At 46.5% G+C, this 18,232-nt stretch overlaps 1 protein-coding gene across 1 annotated transcript; it reads right to left on the bottom strand.

The window, feature by feature from the left end:
• Positions 1-14,309: 14,309 nt before the first annotated feature.
• LOC133361519 (S phase cyclin A-associated protein in the endoplasmic reticulum-like) lies at positions 14,310-16,671 on the bottom strand (the record flags this gene model as incomplete). The annotated part of the gene is made up of 3 exons (XM_061580440.1): positions 16,590-16,671; positions 15,822-15,916; positions 14,310-14,639 (listed from the first exon to the last, which is right to left on the bottom strand). Coding segments are annotated over exons 1-3 (471 nt in total), but the record flags the coding sequence as incomplete, so codon positions are not given.
• Positions 16,672-18,232: the final 1,561 nt, after the last annotated feature.

Raw genomic sequence — 18,232 nt, 5'->3', positions numbered from 1 at the left:
ATGTGCGAATATGTCCCGCTTTCATAAAGGGAATTGAATTTAATCTACAAAGTGAACTTCAATGGGGCTTTCATTTATATCATTGCACATATCAGGGAATATCGATAAATATAACAGTCTCTGTCATACCTAGAGTCATACATCACATTTAGAGTCGGGCTCAGTGTCTGTACCATGTCACATTACACCAACTGCGCTTTCCCCAACTGATTTTCTCTGCCCATTAGTTGTTTACATTTTTACAGCAGCAAAATAATAAATTAAATTATCTTGTAATTTTAACTGGTCAGGTGGCTGGTTGACCAAGTGGCTGGAGTTCAAATCATGAATTTAAGAAAATGCTAATGAATATAATATTAAAACTTGCAAAATTATTTGAATGTGCATGTAAATATCTGTTCACACGTTTTCATAATAATGTAAATATCTGTTGGATGTGTTGGCAATATTATTGCGTTGCATGTATTGTTAACATCGCAAAATCAGCATTGAACTTTTAAACAGTATATTAAAGAAAGAGATGATGACACATACGAGTATGCTGCCAATATAACACTATTTTAATATTTGTACGACGTTCATGAATTATGTTTAAGTGCATTATCTGGCTGCTAAAATAATAGTTTAGTTTTCGACTGTTGTTTGCCATAGGAACATGGAATGTGAAAATCCATATTAACAATGTGAAATTTCAACCACTGACTCAGTACTGTGAAGAGGATAACACATTCCTGCGGAGGGAGCTGGTAGTAACGTTGGGTTGCTCGGTCAATGGCCAGGGTCAACAGCGGCGTGGTGTATTCCGCAAATATGCCCGACTGTGAGGGCGGGCACAAGCCGGCGTGAGTAGGTTAAACGTTGAGTTTTATAAGGGCACCAGGGGGTGACCAGCCCCTCCCCTCTCCACCCACTCCCACCCCTCCCACCCCCCACCCAGCCCCCCCCTCCCCACCCAGCCCCTCCCCATCCAGCCCCTCCCCACCCTCCTCTATCCACCCAGCCCCGTCCTCCCATTTTTGGATGCACGACGGACAGACGGACGGACACAATAATCCCCTGTGGGCTGGTGTAACCAGGAGGTTCCTACCAGTATAACCACCATAACAATGATCATTTGAGCATGACATTGCTGCCGTTGATTTAAATATAACTAAAAAAAACGCCTCAACGGTGTAAAATAGCGATTGATTAGGCAGGGTCCAATACTTTGATAGTGCGAGCTGTTTTAATAACAGCCAGTGGTTAATTTCACGATGACACGTGGAATAGTTTACAAGAGCGCATCGTAGATCTGTATGGTCAATAACAGTGTGGGAAAGCCAGCGTAATGTCCTTTCCAATAGACGACATGCTACATAACGCTTCTCTTCCTTAAGATTAGCACCCCGAGGCCAGGATGAGATATAAAAGCAATGAACCTTATACCCAGCGTCAAGCATACTTGGTTCTTCTGAGAAAACTTTAAATACCAGTGTCGTTAAATTGACAGCGCATTTTTATGTATTCCTCAACTGAACTCATAAACAAAATATGCATTACCAAGTAAAGTTATATTATTAGCGAAAACATGTTACATAATCTGACATTGGTTTACATTACAAACCTGACAAGATAACCATTACGTCACGATTTTGCCGTCTTAAAGATCTATTGTTTTGCATCGTGACATCATGAAAACAATACTCTATTCTTTGTTTTACGTTTTAGCAGTTACCTATAATTATATTTTACGCAACCAGTGTGTGTGCGCACACGCATGCACGCACAAACATGAACTCTGCTCGTATTTATATAATAATAAGTTTACAGCCCTTTTGTCAAACAAACTCCTGGATAAAAGCCTCACCCCATGCCATGTTGCTCATGGGTTTTGTTTGACCATGCGTTACCATGCTTATCTGTTGGTTTGGTGAAAGAGGTCGGGGGGTAGTGGTGGGAGGCCAGCCTCGGCACTGATGCTTGCTGTGGCCAGGAATCACAATTGAGGTTGATAGCTGCCGTACACTTCCCACAAACAAAGACAATACAAAGTGCCCCCGTATAGCCTTTAACAGGATGTTGGGGCAAGTGCTGTTAGTAGTGTCTTTGTCTCCACAGTGACAAATTTTACACGCCTAGCTCGACTTAGTCGACTGAGTCTACTTAGGGGAGGCCCAGGACCTGTTCTAATAATCGTCACTTGTGTTCGCCGTGAGCGGGAATTTAACTCGCTAACCACTGCGCCCCTGCTCCTTATACTGCACACCTAATGACCTGCCCGCCACCAGACGTACACACTGTTTGCGAGGAAAATGGCATTTTCTTGTATCTGCGTGGGACTTGTTGTTAACGAGTCTGATTCACTGTCAGTGGAATGCAATTTAAGCTTGGCAGATCATGCCCTCTGTGATTTTTTTTTCCATTGGCACCAACAGACAAACCAATCCTTAAATATGCACGGGTCATGTAGATAATTACACCCAATATCTTCAAGAACAATGGCTTATATTTCCCATGATCTAGAATTAACATTTAAATTGGGGGGGGAAATTATTTAGGGCATGACCATGAGGTCATAATGTTGGATGTACACATGTCACAGAGCCTCTGGATTAATTTAAAATTCCATGTTACACGTAAATACCAATTACTGTTCTCAGCCTTGAGACTGAGTGAGGATTTCCTGGCTATCTTTTGTCGTAGTCCTGCATGTGTATGTTTGGCCAATTCCATGAAGGAATGTATAGAAAGTGAGAAGAAACCAGAGCGCATGGGGAAAACCAACATTTACAATCAGTAACAATTAATCAACCATAATACAGGTTTTTGGGGTTCGATCGCATAAATATATAAATGATTCGTTAAACCCGCCAACACCTGACACAGCCAATTAGTAAGGGTTTGTCACTAAAAACAGAACATGCCAATTCGTTGCTCGTACAGCACACCGGTGTGTTGGAGACCAAAGCCACAACATTTAAAATCTCAGTACGACGTTTCGCCAGTAATTACAACTAGCTTCATCAGGCGACAGCCAGATTTGTGGCTTTAAAATGCCATTTTTGCACACAGATTTGTGGTTGTTGCCTGATGAATCTAGTTATAATTACTGGCAAAACGTTGTAAACAGATTGCCATGTTCTGTTTAAGTGACAAACCTTACTTATCGGCTGTGTCAGGTGGTGGCGGGTTTAATGACACATGTATATATTTACGCGATCTAACCCAAAAAACCTGTATCATGGATGCTATTGGTCGAGAAAGCCTACTTGTTAAAGTAACAATCAACACTGCCATCTGCTGGCCACCTCATAATCCTATGCCTACAACACCTGGCATACACCGGTGGTCACCCAAACAAGTACTAACCAGACTCAATCCCAGCTTAGCTTTCAAAATCCAACGAGGTTGGGCACATTCATGGTCATTTTGTCAAGGGACAAAACAACCAACTTGCAAACCAACTCCGACACTGACCAATTTCTACCATCGTCATCCCAAGCTCGGAGAACGCATTCCACCGCTAGCATTGACCATCGTTGTTTTAACTGAGCAGACACTGACTCCTTGCCAAAATATCTGCTCTACCTACGAAGGGTGTTACAAATGTGGTTAAATTGCTCGGGTTATGGTTTTTATCCACGGTGATTTTAGCAATGGGGGTTATTAGTGCACTTGGCGCCAGCTGAGAAAGAGCCACGTTACAATGGGCCTCTCCCAACCTTAACAATGCGTGAGCGCAAAGCGATCCGAGGAATTTCAATTGTCTGGAATGTTAACGCGTGACACCATTAATGAGGGCCTCCATTAACTCGCCGTGCTGAGCGCAGTCTGATTCGGTTGCGGAGTCGAAGGTTTCTATGAGAGGCAGGTGCATGGGTGTCTTGGTGCAACCTTCCAGCCCTTGCGCCCAAACTCATGCTCACATTCTTGCGTGGATCATGAAAATTATATGGTCAGAATAACGTTAAGAATAACTTGCTTTTATGTACACGATGGGGGGTTAAAATGTGAATGACAGGGCAAGTAAAAAATGCGATGGGGTAAGACCTTTATGAATCTACATGAAATGTAGAGGTGAATATGCAGTGCTTGCAATTGCCTGTTCATGCCACTGCTGATGTAAGGGTCTCTACAATAGAGCCACTCCGAGGGTATGTTGGCCCACTTTTCTCGATCAGCCAGACATCTCAGAAAAGATGGGCGTACAGACACATTGTACACATTGTGCGACATGCCGATTGAATGACAATAGTGTGACTGATGATACTTCAAGGCGGGTAGAGGTAGGTGGGCAGAGGCAGGGAGGTATTCAAGAATCGCTCACGATTGTATCAATTGTCAGTTGAGAGATCGAACGAGTGACCTCTCTAGATTAGTTTGATACCCACGGCCCCATGGCCACTGCATATCGTATCACACCGTGTAATGTGACGGCACCACGACACTCAAAAGTAGACTTTAAACTGAAACTCTGATACATTATTACACGAATGATATGCTGAGCATCAGCAAACCAATTTTAGAGACCAGTTATTCGTAACTGGAATCCACGTGTAATTTTTTTTTTACATTGTAGGACGTGCAACTATATTTATTTATTTATTTCGCCTTCCGAGTTCAATGTCGTGAATGCACCCTGGCAGCTGAATGGACGTCGGCAATTCAAAAGGACTCCGCTTTCGCGGCCAGCATCGCTCCGGGAATTTCAATTCGCAGCTCTTGTCGCAAACACCGCTGGGAATTGCGTTACAAAGGGTGCGACAGTGCCCTGAACTCTGAACCCCTGACACCATCACACCCATAGGAGAGGGGGGGTGGAAACTACGAGACAAAAAGTTTGTTAGACCCCCTAAGGAGGCGACACATTCCCCGATTTATTTGCGGACCAATGTTTTGCCACGTGCAGCTTACAGGAACATTGCTGTTGCAACGCTGCTGCGGATAGAAGCACTCGGTGTGGAAGGAAACGGCGCTCCCGTAAGGCAGCTCTCGTTGTTTCACGGCACAGAATTCCCACTCACACACATGCACAAAGACGCGCAACCGACAATGTAAAGTGAATTTGCAGGCCGGATGAATGCAAATTGCGAGGGAACGTGATTGATAGAAACACGTTAGCCAATGCATCATCGTAATTATAATAGTAATCATTAAATAACATTTAATGCATTTATGAGAAGGTGTGTTATTGAATAAACAGTACATAGTGGCTTTGATTTTAGAAGGCTATAGATATGATGAATACATGTACGTATATATATACTTGTTTAATCAATCACACGCAAATTAAGAATAAAATAACGATGTATTTTTTTCTCACAGAAAGAAAAATTTAACTCTATAACGAACTGGCCTTTCACACAAAATAACAGACAATCTGATTGCCCTTAAAGATCGTCACTAATCAATGACCGTACCTCACATAATTTTACAGGAACGCCCTAGGGACTGTTTTACGAGGCTACTCCAATCCTCTGGAGGAAATTTCCAGCAAGGAAGTTGATTTTTTTCGCCCAGTAATTGGGCGTTCGCCATCACACGGCAGCCCTAATTGAAGGGTGCCACAGTGCAGTGACCTTAGCCTCCACGCTGATGCCGGTTGAACTGCGGCTCGAACAGGTTTGGCATGGGGTTCGTGCAGGGCACGCCATCAAACTGGCACCGTTTCCCGTAAATAATTTGGCTTTTCCTTGGTGATCTACCACCTTATTAAGGGAGATACCAAAAAAATACGTAAAGGTGCAACCCTGAAATTAATTGCTCACACCACTGCGGGTTAAATGACCTCCACTCGAGAAAGCACTAGATAGCCCCCTCGAAATTGTATTTGGCCTACTCTTCCACGCCGGCTAGATATCTTGGAAGAGGTGGAAGTAAGCAGAACGTTAACCCCACCCACATGTGACCTACTGAACGATTACTTTGGTTTCTGCATTATTACTACTGGGTGAACATAGGCGATGAGAATGTCCATTGTTTCAATTGTTACGCTGGGGTAGACAATCAAATGGGTGATCTTTGTATTCCAAGTCTCGTGCGTGACCCATTGCATGACTGCTACAACTTCCCCCCACCCCAGTAATATATCAAGCACAATTATGACTATGGCCCGCTGTTCTATGATAAGATTAGGCTGAAATGTAATTTTGCTGCAAAATTGCAGAATATCATAATGCAGAAAGTTTTCGTCTAAAGTGAGGGAATCATTAGCTCCGATATAACGCGAAAAAAAATCGGCAACAAATTTGGAACTGGTATTCATTTTACTCGGCGATTGTTTTTTTTTACGACATGGCATTTTCATTTTGGCATCGTGCTGTAGTAGAAAACAACAGTGACAGCCGCTTACTGTAATAGATTTCTTTGCAGACAAATTTTGTCGGGGGAGGCGGGCGGGGATTACGTAGCCACATTACAAAACTCTACTCCTTCCAAGTATACAATCAATATGCCTGTGGGAATGGCAATTGTGCATATGATGAAAATTACGCTTAGCAAAACCAAACTGCATGTGTTTGGCACCAAACAATTGTTGTTGGCACGTAGGCACAATCATGCGAATCGATCTTCAAGGCTCCAAACATTTAAACATATGTGCTCTATCGCTTACAACATATCTCAGTGTCCGTCCTCATGTATATGTTTGCACTCCTTGCGGTCTTAAAGAAACACTGGCTCACGTGACAGGTGTCCGCACCTTTGAAATTATCCTATAACCAGGACGTGGTGTAAATGAATGCACGTTATGCTCGCTCGTATGGTCTAATTAGAATGGACCCCTTGGGGTGCCGAGCTATGGTGTTCAGCCACCCTAAAAGCCACGTTTTTCACAATCGTGGTTTGAATCCTGCCTTCGTAGTTATAGAAAAGGAGAATCTTCAAAACTAGTTTTCAGTCAGCTGTAAAACTATTGTGGATCTAAAGGAAATAGTGTACCGGCTGGATGTACGGTGTTTAATTGGAACAGATGCCACTGGCATTAGCTCGTTAAAAAAAATGAATCCGTACTTTTTGAAAGGTGATACTTGTGTAGTGGGTTCAATTTAGGCGCACACACTTCTTGGGAGGCAACACTCATTTATTAATTAACACAACGTTTACTCAACAGTTACTCTTACTCTACACATAGGGTGGTGACCACCGACCTACACTAGCTAACACACAACAGCGTGACCCAGCCAGGTGGCTGCTGGCAGTCCGCTCACTGTAGGTCTTCTCTTCTGGCATCTTCACGAGGTGTCTTCATTCTTCTCAGGAACAGCCCTGCTCTGCCTTCACACCACCCTTATATCTCGTCTCTCTGGCGTGGCCGGCTCCGCCCAGGCCACGCCTCCCTTCCCAGGCCACGCCTCACTTCCCAGGCCACGCCTCACTTCCCCCACCTCTGGGAAGGTCCGGATCCCTCCAGCACGTGACCCCCCAGGCACCCCCTTGGGGCCCCCAGCCCTCGTACGGGCCAACACAGTAGTGACCGTTCTGTCACTACATCACCCCCTCCTGTATAAACACACAGCCGTCCCCGGCTGTAACACAACTGTGAACATCGAAAAGGTGTGCCTCCGAACCAGCAACATCAATAAATGACCGGCGACCGATAAGAAATACAATCACGTAATATATACAGAATCGACGAGGGTAAAAGGGAACCGCATAGAAAACGGGGAATTAACAACAAATATACATGAAAACTGGCTAACCCACTTACGCTACAGCACAGCCCCCCCACCGTTAGAATCACGCATGCAATGACAGTCACCCGTTAGCACCCCCCCCGCCTTTCCGACGTGGCGTCACAACCAGTAGCACGCGTCGGCCATATCGGGGGGGGAATTTCCATGTTACCACCCCACCGCCTTTCCGACGTGGCGTCACAACCAGTAGCACGCGTCGGCCATATCGGGGGGGGGGATTTCCATGTTACCCCCCCACCGCCTTTCCGACGCGGCGTCACAACCAGTAGCACACGTCGGCCATATCGGTGGGATTTTAACCCAGTCTCTCTCCAAGACTCGCATCGCAGCATATAGCTGTACCGACCGAGCTGAGACGACCCAGTCTCTCTCCCAGACTCGCATCGCAGCATATAGCTGTACCGACCGAGCTGAGACGACCCATCGTTCACTCACTGCACAACATGCACCCTAACAACTGAGGGAAACAGTCTCAACGTAACAGGCCAACTCCACCCGAACCTTACGAATCTCCAGCCCACTGTTTCAACGCGCCTCAGAGGGTCTCAACCTCCGAGCCGTCAGGTCAAGCTGTCAGCCATAGCATGACGGGACCACCCTCCCTGAGCCATGTGAGCGCACAGCCCACAAGGCTAGACAAGCCACAGAGTGTCTCGCTCTCCGGGCTGTCAGGTCAAGCCGTCAGCCATTGCATGACGGGACCACACACTCCGAGCCATGTGAGCACACAGCCCACTAGGCTAGACATACCACGGAGTGTTTCGCTCTCCGGGCTGTCAGGTCAAGCCGTCAGCCATTGCATGACGGGACCACACTCTCCGAGCCATGTGAGCGCACAGCCCACTAGGCTAGACATGCCACGGAGTGTTTCAATCTCCGGGCTGTCAGGTCAAGCCGTCAGGCACAGCATGACGGGACCACACTCTCCGAGCCATGTGAGCGCACAGCCCACTAGGCTAGACATACCACGGAGTGTTTCAAGCTCCGGGCTGTCAGGTCAAGCCGTCAGCCATAGCATGACGGGACCACAACGTTCATGTTAGACACGCAACACTCACTGGGCCATCCTGGTCAGGACCTGCGCCCCAAGATAGTGACAGCCAGCAGCACAATTCCAAATCCCTGGCAGCATGTCACCATCGCAATTTAACACCATCACAACACATACAATTTGAATTATGATCCCCCACAGAAACTAATCCAATGCCGAACAGGTACGCACAATTTTTTTTTTTTTTTTGACGATCCCGAATATTCAATGGTCACAACAATACACCTCACATCCCGTATCCGTACACATCATCTCCGAGACTCGCATTGCAGCAATGCAGCTGTACCAACCGAGTGGAGAGAGCAATGCAATTTGACGGCAATTAACGGAAACGCACCCCCGATCCATGTAGAACACAAGGAGCATTCCCGCACACAAGACATCATCTGTGCAACAACGGACAGGAACCAACCAGTGAGTTTGAAACAAACCGAACCTGTCACTTCAAAATCCCCTTCAACATTAACCATGGGACTCAGGGCATTCGAATTTTGAGAGAAAAAAACTGTACACAAACCCCAAGAATCGCCGAATTGATTAATACAGTATATGCAGTATACGAAGTTCGTACAGTCAATCATTTGGCACAATGCACCATCCAGTCCCCACATGGCAACACACACAATCAATACTCCAGACAATCCGTACATAGTAAATAATCACAAGCAAGTACCCAACATTCCATACACTGTTAACAATGACGATCAAAGTTTCTGACAGTTGCAAGTGACAATCACGAGCGAAACTCCATACAGTATACACAATAACAATGGCGATTTCGCAACACAACGATGTAACAACACGAGTCATTAACACGGCAACATACAGGATATCCACGGAACTCGGGACACCAACAACGAATTAATCATTAACTACACGCAGAAGATACCGATCTTGACGCCGTAATTAACAACAAACACTGGTCACCGCGTCAATTTCTCACGCACACAACCGGACGAACACGCTCCGCAACCCAGCGAGTAAAAAAAACACACGATCGCAACCCGGCACACGCAAGATGGGTGAAAATTATTATTATTTTTCTTGGGGCCGGGTGCTTGTCATGTCATGACTCGCCTTGAAAACTGTGCATAGCAGAGGGCGGCAAGGTGGAGCACTGGGACGGCCCGAAGAATCTTCCATGGTGAACACGGCCTGCTCTTGCGAACGAACTCCCCCTCTGCAGGCGTTGATGTCGGCGGGAGCGGCATTTCGGCAGCAGGAGCGGCGTTTTGGCAGGAACAGCGCACCGACCCGCCGCCGAAATGGCGGGAACGGCGTTTTGGCGGGAACAGCGCCCCGACCAGCCGCCGAAATGGCGGGAACGGTGTTTTGGCGGGAACAGCGCCCCGACCAGCCGCCGAAATGGCGGGAACGGTGTTTTGGCGGGAACAGCGCCCCGACCAGCCGCCGAAATGGCGGGCCCACCGCGTGGCCCGCATGCCCGGGCCTCCCCCGCCAGCCCCCGCAGCGACGATGGTGTCCTCTCGCCGCGGCTCCATCGCTCCGTTCCCGATGGCGGCGAAGCAGCAGTGCGATGCAAGTCCCACCGCTCCGCGTGCAGCGCCATCTCTCTCTCTCTGTCACCGGGGCTGCCATCCCCGGGGCTGTCCGAAGGACGGTCGTCACACCATCCCCGTCGTACGAAGACGTCCAGATGAGTTTTGTATTTGTTTTTCGTGTGCCCATTTTACTTCCCTAGGATAACACCTAGCAATATTTATTTTTCCACAACTGACGCCAAATGTAATGGGTTCAATTTAGGCGCACACACTTCTTGGGAGGCAACACTCATTTATTAATTAACACAACGTTTACTCAACAGTTACTCTTACTCTACACATAGGGTGGTGACCACCGACCTACACTAGCTAACACACAACAGCGTGACCCAGCCAGGTGGCTGCTGGCAGTCCGCTCACTGTAGGTCTTCTCTTCTGGCATCTTCACGAGGTGTCTTCATTCTTCTCAGGAACAGCCCTGCTCTGCCTTCACACCACCCTTATATCTCGTCTCTCTGGCGTGGCCGGCTCCGCCCAGGCCACGCCTCCCTTCCCAGGCCACGCCTCACTTCCCAGGCCACGCCTCACTTCCCCCACCTCTGGGAAGGTCCGGATCCCTCCAGCACGTGACCCCCCAGGCACCCCCTTGGGGCCCCCAGCCCTCGTACGGGCCAACACAGTAGTGACCGTTCTGTCACTACACAAGCACCAGAAAACGCACACGGGTGAGAAGCCATTCAATTGCTCTGTGTGCGGGAAGGCATTTTCACTGAAACAAAATCTTCACAGTCACCAGAACACACACACGGGCGATAAGCCGTTCAATTGTTCTGTGTGTGGGGAGGCATTTGCAGATTCATCAACTCTTCGCAATCACCAGAAAACACACACGGGCGAGAAGCCATTCAAGTGCTTTCTTTGTGGGAAGGCATTCGCACAGTCAGCAACACTGAACAATCACCAGAAAACACACAAGGGCGAGAAGCCATTCAATTGCGCTGTGTGCTGGAAGGCATTTGCACGAAATCATATCTTTACAGGCACCAGAAAACTCACAAGTGCGAGAATCCATTCAATTGTTCTCCGTTGGAGAGGACACGGTCATCACCCCGAAACAAGCATGAGAAGATCAGCAATAATAGGGAAGTGAAAACAAAAGGTGAAATACAAAGTGCTGCAATGAGTCCTGAAAAAAATGCATCTATCGAACCTCTGCAGGTGGATCCTGAGAGAGGCGTGGATGTAGTGGATGTAATGAGTCCTGACGACAATTCCTATTTCGACCCCATGCTGTTGGATCCTGCGAGATGGCTGGATGTACTGAGCCCTGACGCCAATTCCTCTTTAGACCCCATGCAGGTTGATAATGAGAAATGGCTGCTGGAGTGGCTGGATAATCAAAGTACTGAGAACTTCTGTTAAAGTCCTGGAATGTGCACGTTTGTGTCTCTGTTAGATCAATTTATTAGGTGCAATTGATTATATCAGTGATTTCCAGCAATACTCCAAGCTAGTGTTAATATTTTAACAAAACCGCTTGATTGCTCTGTGTGTTGGAAGCATTTTCACGGTTCAGCAACACTTCACAGGCATCATAAAACAAAGAGTACAAATGTTGTCATGAGTCCTAAACGAAATTCCTCTTTCGACCCCATGCAGTTGCATCCTGAGACATGGCTTGATATAGTGGAGTGGCTGGAGAGTCATATTTGTGTCTCTTATATATATATATTTCGGTGATTTCTAGGACTTCAAGCTAGAGTGATGTTGTGAATACTCTATAATGTGTTCAGATGAATGTCTTCCTTTAAAGTTCCAGAAGTGTTCACTTATTTCAGAATGACAACAATTTTATACTTTGGACGAATGGCTTCAGTCGAAAAGGACGTCAAAGGGGAAATCGACGTTTACGTGTTTGATTTCAAGAATATCTTTTAACTGTTAAATTCCTATTGGGAAATAATTTGCCTAGTTCCTTTCCTGTTTGAGCCTGCGTATTAATAAAGATTTCGATACGAGTATTAGCGTGAGTTTTCTTGCAGATTAATAAAGACCTGATTTGTTTTTAAAGATGACTAATCGTACGTTATTGCTACCATAGTTTTCCTTTAAAAAAACACGGACGAGTAGACATACACACACGAGTGTGCATCCAAACACGACTGTATATACAGCGTTGTACATTCACACACGAGTGTGCATGTGTTTCTACGAGTTTTAACGTTAATATACTTGCAGAACAATAAAGACCTGCTATGTTAAAGATGACTGATCGTCCCTTATTGTTACAATGTTCATAGCGAACACGTGTGGAGGCGAGTTTCAGGTGAAGCATCTCCATCACACAAGTTTACCCTTACCTGGCAGCATCGTGGCAGTTCGCTGGTCACACTCACTACGTTACACTCACGAGCTGTAGGGGCGGGGCTCTGTCTGCTCAGTGGCGCTGTTTTCATTCATTTAGCACCACGAGCGGGGAGTCTCATCCCTGTAGTTCCCTGTTGTGGTGCCGCATTCCTACCACGTTTCCCCTAAATTATTTGTACGACACAATATAAAAACAATTTGTTTGTTCCAATACATAATCATACACGAGTACACATATACACTCCCATGTACACACACCCACACACGAGTGGACATACACAAAAGTACAGATCCATGTACATACAAACAGTAGTATACTTGTGTAATGCGGGCATAAACGGCCTCGCGGATATGACGTCACGGGGGGAGGAGTTAGGTCACGTGAGAGAGAGGGATGAGGTCTTAAGGGAGAGATACCGGAAGAAACGGGAGAGTGTTGGGAATAGAGACAGAGTGAGGCCACACAGTGCGGAGGTTGGAGAGTGGCGAGATCGCCACACACAGTAAGACTCGGCACCATCGGCCAGCGGTGACGAGCACGGGGGAACAGGGAGCAGCGGTGGAGCTGCAGTGAGAGCAGCCGGAGGACTGCACAGCGGAGCTGCAGGAGCGCGAAAGGCTACGTGAGCGAAGGCAGCTGTCGAGCTGCTAAGCGGGGAGGCTCTGAGCGAGGGCCGTGTGGGACAAGTGTAAAGAACCCAAATAAAGGACAACGGAGACAGACCCAGTGAACGAGTCCTTTATTACACTTGCAAGCAATTCAACGTTATGTTGTGTCATCATGGGTTTATTTCACAAAGTTTAAAGTGCCAGCAACAACAATGGTATTGAACCTTATTCTTTACAGGAGTGGCTCTGGGTGGACATGCCACCACAAAGCAGCACGCGGCGGAGGAGGGAGGTGATCGCTCTCGCCACGCGAGCAAGGCCCCCTCGCTTCCTCTTCTTTCCCTGCATCACCACCTCCACCACCTGCACCTCCTCCACCTCCTGCTTTGTCTCGTCCTCCATCTCCTCCTCTTCATCCTCCACCACCATCTTCTCTCCATTCTCTGTCTTCTCCATTCCCTCCTCCTGTTCCTCCTCAACCTCTTCCTCCACCTTCTCCTCTTCCTGTTCCACCTCTGTCTTCTTATCCATCTTCTCTGCTTGGAAGCCCTCTTCTCCAAAGCTTGGAGCAATCGGGCCCTGTACAGGAGTGTCAGAGGTGGATGCGGTGGCGGTGGTGGTTGCAGCGGTGGTGGTGGTGGCGGCGGTGGTAGTGGTGGCGGCGGCGGTGTCGGTGGCGGCGGTGGTGGCGGTGGTGGTGGCGGCGGTGGTGGCGGCGGTGGTGGTTACTGCGGTGGTGGTGGTGGCGGCGGTGGTGGTGATGGCAGTGGTGGAGGTGGCAGTGGTGGCGGAGGGTTTTGTGGCAGTGGCGGCAACAGCGTCAGTGGCAGTGGTGGCGGTGGATGCGGTGGCGGCAGTTGTGGCGTTGGCGGTGGTGGCTGTGGTGGCGGTGGTGACGGCGGTCGTGGCGGTGGTGGCGGTGGTGGTGGCGGCGGGTTTTGTGGCAGTGGCGGCAACAGCATCAGTGGCAGTGGGGGTGGTGGTGGCAGTGGTGGCGGCGGTGGTGGCGGTGGTGGCTGTGGCAGTGGTGGTGGTGGCGGTGGTGGCGGTGGTGGTGGCAGGGGTGGGGGTGGAGTTGCCGGCGGTAGCGGTGGTGGTGATGGTTGCAATGCTGGCAAGGCGCTGCTCCTGCTCAAGGCGCTTCTCCTCCTCGACGCGTTTCACGTTGGCGAGACACTTCTCCTCCTCCTCCAGATTCTTCTCCTCAGGACACATCATCTCGAGATGATGCTTCTCATCAATGAAGTACTTCACTTGAATGAGGCGCTTCTTGAGGAGATAGTCTCGGAAGTACTTCTCATCTGTGCGGCACTTCGCCCTGGCAATGCGCTGCACCTCAAAGAGGCGCTCCTCTTCCATGGTGCATCTTTCTTTGCTAAGGTTCTTTTCCTGGAGATGCTTCATCCCGCTGACGTCCTTCAACTCCCCAATTATCCTCTGATCAAGCAAAGATAAGCAAAAGGAACATTCAGACATGCACATGCAAGCAAAACATTCATACCCACAGGCACGCAAACGTGGACGTGCACATAAACCCAAACAAAAAAACATACTCACACATGTATGTACAGATGCAGCCATCCACATTCAGTCATTCAAACTTGCTTAGTACACACTTGAATATACACTATCACCTGCTGTTAACACAATGCCTTATCCATCAATACTTGTATCACATTGTACGTGTAGTACTAACCCCTAAATATCCCAACTCCTATAGAATGAAAATACATGTCACATCCTCATATATCCCCATAAACCCCATGCATGCACTCAAGACTTTGCTCGATTGTGGCGGTTTCATAGCAATTGTTGGCAATAATCATCACTGGCAATAGTTTTCACAGAATGTCCCATTATAAATATCTGGAAGCCCAAACTCTGGACAAACTTCACTGCAGCGCCCATAGTTGGAACTGGAATGGTAACTTCCAATCAAATCACAGACATAATTAATGTGACTGCCTGATATCATTCTGTCTTCATTGGTAATAATGGCCACTTCAAGTGCCTGCATGAGCGGGACGGTGAAGAGATGCGGTGATGGTGTCGGGACATGGTGTTGCGATATGGAGAGGAGAAGTAGTGGAATGTTCTAGAGAGATGGTGTATTGTGATGGTATAGAGGCATGATGAGGCTCTAATATGGTGTATTGAATTGGTGGTCGTGTAGTGTGATGAGAAGGTGATGGGGAGAGTTGGTGTCGTGATATTTTGGTGTGCTGGTGAGGTGACATGGTGTGCTCGTTGTCGAGAGAATGTCGTGTGTTTTAACCCCACAGACCCCATACACATCGTGCTCTCTTTTAGCCCCGCCCCCCCTCCCAATACGTTCCATTCATTGGCTACCACATTCTGATAAGCTCCTCCCCCCTCCTCCCTCCTTAACTTGTATTTAAGAACTTGCATCTTGGAATCCCTGCCTCACTTGATACAGCAAATTCAGCTGTGACGGTCCCACCTGGGACGGAGACTTGTGTTGCCTCCGAAACGTCGTGATTTTTATTATTTTATTTTATTAATTTTTATTTCATTTTATACCTACGTGACTTTACCGAAATAACTAAGAGTATGAATCCTTGCAGTCACGAAAGCTTCAAATCTAGAACCCATACACACCTTTGGGGAGCGATTCTTGTAACTTTGGCCTGGGAAAGGGTCCACCTTATCCATAACGTCCCCCCACGTGGTCGACTGGCACGCCGACTCCCGGGCTATGAAGAACAGAAAATGCATTCAAAGTACGAGTTATTAATTAGAGAACGAAGGACATGGAGTCTCACAGAACTAATTTTGAGATCCCAGTAATTACCGCTTACCACACAACAGGACCTGCTATTGAAAAATAGTCATCACATGGCAGTAAAACTTTACAAGTCATGTTTTTGTCGGCAATCTCAATTTTGGAGCTTTCGTGACTGGAGGAATTATTCTTTGGTTCTTTAGGTTAAGTCACGTATAAAGATAAAATAATAAATTAAATAATAGCATACTACGACGTTTCGATTGCAACACAAGCAATCATCATCAGGTATAAAATAAATAGCAACAAAAATCTAACCAGAAAACTATAGACAGACACACAAGCAGACAGACATCACAAAGACACGCAGAGAGAGAACACGTATTGGCAGAAAGAGAGAGGTCGTCTCTGTGACGAGGCCTTAAATATACAGAGGGGGCGGGGGCGGAGAGATCGTAAATTACATAAGCTTGAGACCCCAGTTTGAACAAAGATGGCAACAACTCAAATATAAACCCATCCTCTTTGCCACACTCGATCATTACGTCTTCCCATTACCACCAAGCCATGTCTACGAAAAGTAATTCATCAAGGAGTCTCCTCCTCCGCATATAATCCATGTGATGCAGGTATCTGGGACTTACCCTCATATTCATCCAAGATCTCAGCCCACGTGATTTGTCTGTCCATGTTGTTGGGAACGAGTAGATTTTGTTTGAAGTTGGATGGCCTGGGGAGGTTGGAACAACGCTCAGATTTAGCAAACTTTTGAATCACTCATCCTCCTAATTAATACATATTTGACCACTCATTGTATCAATCCAATCACTATCGTGACTATACTCTTAGGTTTTTTTCGGTAAAGTCACGTAGGTAAAAATAGATAAATAATAAAAATAATTAATGATAAAAATATAAATAATAATAGAAATAAAATAATATATCACGACGTTTCGGAGGCAACACAAGCTTCCTTCATCAGGTGTAAAAAGGCACAGCAAAATAACTGTAGTTAGGTGTAAAAAGGCAAAATAACTACAGTTATGTTACAGTTATTCTACAGTTATTTTGCTGTGCCTTTTTACACCTGATGAAGGAAGCTTGTGTTGCCTCCGAAACGTCGTGAGTTATTCTTTTTTATTCATATTATTATAAATATTGTAAAAGCTAATTTTTTTTCCCTACGTGACTTTACCGAAAAAAAACCTAAGAGTATGAATCCTTGCAGTCACGAAAGCTTCAAAACTAAAACACTATCGTGACTTTTGTTGTTGCTGCTAATCCTACATAATGCAATGGCATAATATGACTTTGAGACCCCCCCCCCCACCTCCTACGCATTTCACAAGTAGTGACTAATCCCATATATACATTTTCCATAAATATGCTAAATTCATCTGTTGATATGCAAATACCTTTGTCAAGGCGCCCTTCCCACTCTAACCCAGCTTAAATATACGCTGCCAAGCTTGGTGGTGTTCATTCAGACGCTGTCTTTTCGACAGCCCTATTCTTCACCTGAGGACGGCTGCTTGCGTTGTGGCCGAAACGTCGTGAGCATTGTATTTTATTATGTTTTATTTTTATCATTTTATTATTTTCTTTCTACGTGACTTTACCGATAGAATCAAGAAGACTATCGTGACTGTTGCTTTAAAAGCCCACTCACTCGCTTGTTTTCCCACTCATGTGTGCGCCCGATCACTCACTCATCCACCCACACGAACATGTTTATTCCAACTGCCTATTCCATTAAACATAATCACCAGACTTAACAATGATATTTCACCTCTAATCCCGACATGCATGTTCATGTACAGCCCATTTGTATTAATCGACTGCTTGATAGAGGACCCATATGCCTTGTGGGTCATTAGGGTCATATGACCATACTTTAATTATTTGTTATAATACGAGCATGACGTCGTAGGTCACTTGATGTCAGAGGTACCACCCATGTGGCTGTGACATCACAGATTGGAGGCAACTATGGCAGTGGCTAGGGTCTGAACTTAAAGGCAGACTCCTCCTCATATGTTGAATAACATTCAATACATGTAATGTAGGGCACAATTGTACCAGCAATCAGAACACAATAATTGTATACATGTTATTAATATTCTATGAGATTTAAACGGATTAGTTAAGCTTGTTTTAAATGCTGACTCGCTTGGGGTCTAAACAACGACAGTAACAGCAACATTTCAGAGAATGCCAAGTATCCTATCTAACAGTTCTAATTAGAATTTTTAATTAAAGCTTTCGTGACTGCAGGGATTCATATTCT

Source organism: Lethenteron reissneri, unplaced genomic scaffold (assembly GCF_015708825.2).
Source record: "Lethenteron reissneri isolate LAM-NWPU_2019-01 unplaced genomic scaffold, ASM1570882v1 scaffold_1127, whole genome shotgun sequence".
Lineage (NCBI taxonomy): Eukaryota > Metazoa > Chordata > Hyperoartia > Petromyzontiformes > Petromyzontidae > Lethenteron > Lethenteron reissneri.
The sequence above is the reverse complement of the archived record's forward strand: the minus strand, read 5'-3'. Positions and strand labels throughout refer to the sequence as shown.